The sequence below is a fragment of the Petaurus breviceps genome, unplaced genomic scaffold (genome assembly GCF_028583685.1).
Source record: "Petaurus breviceps papuanus isolate PSGF00001 unplaced genomic scaffold, PetGlider_PUasm1.0 98, whole genome shotgun sequence".
NCBI classification, from domain to species: Eukaryota; Metazoa; Chordata; class Mammalia; order Diprotodontia; family Petauridae; genus Petaurus; species Petaurus breviceps.
The window spans coordinates 35,654,153-35,659,546 of NW_027187460.1; the positions used below are offsets into that span (position 1 = coordinate 35,654,153).

Here is a 5,394-nt window from a genome sequence, read left to right on the forward strand (position 1 = left end):
TCCTTCCTTCCTTCCTTCCTTCCTTCCTTCCTTCCTTCCTTCCTTCCCTCCCTCCTTCCCTCCTTCCCTCCTTCCCTCCCTTCATAGATTGGACCACAGTAGGTTCCTGCCCAAACTCCCCTGATGGCTGTATTTTAGGCCCTCCTGGTTTAGAGTGAATGTCAATAGTAACTGTTTCTCTTTGGAACAGCAGTGCTGAGGGTCTTCCCCTCTCAGCTTGATTTTTTTTTTACTTTTTTCAAGTTAAAGGGGCCATCCCTTGACTCACTTCTTAAACAGGCCTATTCACTGAATGGGCGTTACCTCATGCTAGCAATAAACCAGGGTTACGGGTATCATTATCAGGGAATGAACAGACATATGTATGCATGTTGTTTCATCCATTTTAAAGGAAGTTCCTGAAGAATAGGTGCTGTTTCACTATTGTCTATAGTCCCCAGTTCTTGGCACAGTGTTTGACACACAGGAAGCACTTAATAAGTGGGACTAACAGATTGCTTAAAAAATTTACCCCAACATTTTCTTTACTCTATCATTCCTTTAAGCATAAGGGGCAAAGGAATTTGAGGGTGTGCGGAAAGGAAGTCTGATTAGAGGGAAGTGAGGCCAGATTAGGGGATATAGACTGGGAGAACCAATTGTACCATGAAGGCCCTGAATGGGTTGAGAAGGAAAAAGAAATGGGAGGAGAAAGAAAAAAGCTTATGACCCAGAGAGGGGAGAGTTCAAAGCTCATAATCATGGAAGTGGAATAATTTTATATAAGGTCTTGCTATGATTACCCTTATAGAATGGAGATAAACCTTGGGAGTTAAAGTGGTCCAGGGTATGTGAAAGACCTTAATTGTGAATATTGAGGGGGTTTAGGATGAGAACAGAGGTTTGGCAAGATGGGAACTTGCAGCCTTGAGACCATATGTGGCCCTCTGGGTCCTCAAGTGCAGATCTTTGAGTGAATCCAAACTTTATAGAACAAATCCCCTTAATAAAGGGCTCTGTTCTGTAAAACTTGGACTCAGTCAAGAGGGTGCACCTCATGACCTAGAAGGCCACATGGGACCTCAAGGCAGCAGGATCCCCAACCCTTGTAGAGTGTCTTAGAGGTCACTAGATGGCAGTGATGAGGACAGAAAGACATCCAAATAGGACTATTAATTATCTCTTACAAATCATTCCAGAAGTGACTATAGAACTTCCCCACCCCTGATGCCAGCTTTTAAATTTAAGATTAAAAGATCCACAGCCCAAAATGACAACATAAAGAAATTATTAAAATTTTAAAATAATTATTTTGGTTTGTGTAGAAGACTTGAATCTAATAAGACAATGTATGTGAAAAAAAAAACAACTTTGCAAGTAAAGAACTTCAATGCTGTTGTAACTTCTTGTTTTAAAAAACAAAATAAAAAAATACACACCATTCTTCCAAGGTGATCAGATAAACCAAAAAGAGGATTAGGTACTAACTTGATTAAATTAAGGGGAAGGCGCTATATTATTACTAAAGTGAGCAAATTTTGGACAACTTGGCTCTCTTCCAATTTCTCTTCCATATTGTTTGTGCAATCTAAACTGTCTTTAATGAAATTCATTGTTTTTTCCTTTCCTAGAGAGACATCTCCTTTATGGTCGACCTGCAGTGCTTTATCGGACTAGATATAATATCTTGTATCACCATGATTTTGAAAGCGGCTACAGTGAAACACTCCTCATGCCACTGTGGACGTCCTACACTGTTTCCAAACAGGTCATTGAAAGATTTGGGTTTTCCAGTATTTGATATTATATCATATTCCTTGTACCAATAGGGAGATAAATACTATAGCTTTCTTAAATTGTATTTAAACAAGGCTTTAACTTTTCTCAGGGAGAAGGACTCATTGACTCATTCTCAGGGAAGACTGGACTCATTGAATGATCACACTTCTCTCAGTTTCCAAGTAACTCTTGGAAGTAAATTATGTATAAAGGGATCAGGCCCATAAGCTGTAATTTTGGTATTAATATGTTCTGTGTCATCAGTGAATCTTAGTTTTCTCACCTGTAAAATGGAGATAATAATAGCAGCCATCTTATAGGGTTGCTATGAGATTGAACTGAGATAATGTAGATATTAAATAGGTTTTGAAAATCTTAAAGTACATTGTAAATGCCAACCCTTATGCCTGAAATAGTTATGGAACATATAAAAATGTAATTATCAGATGATGATTGGCAGGCTTCCAGATAGGCTCTGTATCCCCAAGTGGAGCAAATTTCCTAAATGCCTCAGTATAGTTTTAACTTTGGGAGGTAGATAAAAGTGACTTGTTGAACTCCTTAGGTAACCAGTGAATACATTGAAATGCTAAAGATCTAACTTGTGACCTGGCAGGAACATAGGTTCTATGAAGGAGAGGAAAGGTATAACAGTTTTTCTTTAGATTAAAAAAAATAATTACCTTTATCAGCTTTTTAGAAAGAAAAGGTAGACATCTTAGAATCATAAAATGCTACAGTTGGAAAGAGTCTTAATCTAGTCTTAATCTCTCCCAGATGAATTTCCTTTAGGTCATCCCTGTCAGGTGATAAACTAGACTACTGTGGAGTCTCCCATGGTCAAAGAAGGATAGTGGAAGCTTGCCTCAGGTAGAAGATGGATGCCATTTTAGAGCTTTATTGTCCTCTTCAAACCTCATAACGACCCCATGAAGTGGAAAGTGCAAATGTCACTGTCTTCATTGTGTAGAGAAGGAACCCAAAGACCAGAGAGGGAAATAGGACCATACATAGGAAGCTATAAAGCCTCAGAGATCATCGGGTCTAACCTTCTAATTTTACAAATGAGGAAACTGAGGACCAGGAAGAGGAAGCAAAACAGGTAGTGTTAGCAGCAAAGTTGAGATTTGAAAACAGGTCCCCTAATTCTAGAGCTGCTTCGTTTTCCCCTATAGTATATTGGTTGCCTACAGTCATGAGATTTAGAACTGGGAGAACATTAACTGTGAAAGCAGAGGGCCTGGATTCAAATCTTACTTCTGATGCTTAATTGACTTTATGACTGTGAGTAAATCACTTCATCTCTCTGGGTCTCAGTTTCCTTATCTGTAAAATGACAACTAGATGACTTTAAAGTTTCTTCCAGCTCCAGATTTATAATAATAATTAATGATATATACTTGATGATATATAATATAATAATTAATGATAATGCTTTAAATTTTGCAAATTGCTTTACATATCCCATTTGATCCTCACAATAGCCATATATGCAGGCATTATTATTATACCCATTTAGAAATAATGAAATAGAGACTTAGAGAGGTTAAGTGTTTAGCCCAGGGTTAAATGACTAAGTGTGTCTGAGGCAGTGCTTGAAACCAGGTATTCCTGAGCCTATCCACCTTGCTACCTTACCTAACCTGTCTTTTTTTTTTTTTTAACATATCAGGAAACTAAAAAAACCCGAATTCTTAGAGACCTTCTAGTTACGATTATCTATATGTTCTTAAGATGACCCAAAAAACAATCCCTTCCCACTGTCAGAAACTCAGCTTTTAAGTTTACTTGTGGTGCATGTTTGTGTATGAAGTATACATGCTACAATTGCTAGAATCATGTTCTTTTCAGGAAATCAGGTAAGGTAAGGTAAAAGCCTTTCTCCCTCCTTTCTTTTCTCTGGTTCTGAACAGACCCAATCCTAGCCTCTTTTTCATGCTGATTTCAATGTTTTTTTTTTTTTGGACTTATCATCATGGTATTCATTTATCTTTTACTGCAGGCTGAGGTGTCTAGCATTCCTGAGCACTTGACCAATTGTGTACGACCAGATGTTCGAGTTTCTCCAAGTTACAGTCAGAACTGTTTGGCTTACAAAAATGATAAACAGATTTCCTATGGATTCCTCTTCCCTCCCCGTAAGTTATTTTGTGCCTGTGTTTTGGTCATCAGGTGGCTGAATGATGTGTGGTTGTTGGATGCTGGGTTTTCATTGTGTTAAATCTAGTAGTCTTCTCATTAAGTATATTTACAGTCAGCACAATGGGATCCAATTTATTGGTAGAACCCTGAGAGGTGGAAGAGACTTTAGAGATCGCCTCCTCATGGGATAGATAAGGAAACTGGAGTCCCAAGTGGGCAAGTGACATACCCAGCTTACACAGGTAACCTGTAAGTAACTGAGGTAGTACTTGAACCCAGCTCTCCAGACTCCAAACCCAGATGGGCAAATATGTGGAGTGCCATGAGTATGATGCAATTGCATTTCAGCAGAGCCCTTGACAATGTGCCTTATGATACATCTGTGGATGAGATGGAGAAACATGATTAGAGAAAGAGGATTGGAGCTAGGGGAACTCTTGTTATTTTTCCTAAGTGGACCAGCAAAGAAAACAGTAGTCAAGAGCTTGAATGTGGAGAAGCCTTTAGTGAAAGGCAATACAATAATATTGACAAGAGCTCTCATATGTGTGGGTGTGTGTATATATACACCTATGTCTGTCTGCCTATCTATCTATCCCTATATCTCTCGATCTATCTATGTCTATCTTATCCTATCTATCTATCTACCTATCTATCTATCTATCTATCTATCTATCTATCTATCTATCTATCTATCTATCTATCCCTGTCTGTCTATCTGTGTAATAGTAATGGAATTACAGTCTGTCTATCTATGTATCTTATCCTATCTATCTAGATACACACATACACATGTATAATACATGTGCATGTATATATAAACTATGTTTATAAACATAGTTTATATTATATAATATATCTACATTATATAAACACATATGCATGTATATATAAACTATGTTTATAGAAATATGTAAACATACAAATATGTAATCAAACACACATATCTGTAAACAAACCTTATTATGCTTATTTCCACTTGTCATCTGTTTCTCTGAAGGTGGATGGCATCTTCTTTCCTAAGTCAAAGTCTTTCCATAGTTATCTAAATTCAGCAGTTCATAATTTCCTACACCACAACAATATTCCAACCCAATCACATTCTGTTTGAGAGATTGTCTATGTCACATCCCATTTGATCCTCACAGTAACCATATGAGGCAGGTGTTGTTATTATACACATTTAGAAATAATGAAATGGAGGCTTAAAGAGGTTAAGTGTTTAGCCTAGGGTTAAGCAACTAAGTAAGTGTCTGCATTCCTTCTGTTCTTGCCTACATAGGATTTATTTATACAGGAATATTTTAATTTAAAATACTCAAAATTATCCATTTTACACTTCAATACTTCTCTCACCTTACAATATGGATTAAGTCTGATACTTGAGTTTATTCTATCTAAGAAAAAAATGGGAGGGGAGGGAAGGAAGAAGAGAGAGGGAGGGAGTAGGAGAGAGAGAGAGAGAGAGAGAGAGAGAGAGAGAGAGAGAGAGAG

At 37.5% G+C, this 5,394-nt stretch overlaps 1 protein-coding gene across 5 annotated transcripts in view; it reads left to right on the forward strand.

Annotated features, from left to right (window-relative positions):
* ENPP2 (ectonucleotide pyrophosphatase/phosphodiesterase 2) overlaps positions 1-5,394 on the forward strand; it is a 200,513-nt gene that overhangs the window by 167,061 nt on the left and 28,058 nt on the right. For all 5 annotated transcript variants that reach the window (XM_069081248.1, XM_069081247.1, XM_069081249.1 and 2 more), the window contains 2 exons: positions 1,611-1,747; positions 3,761-3,896. In XM_069081248.1, the coding sequence (XP_068937349.1) occupies positions 1,611-1,747; positions 3,761-3,896 (273 nt within the window). The remainder of the gene's footprint in view (positions 1-1,610; positions 1,748-3,760; positions 3,897-5,394) is intronic.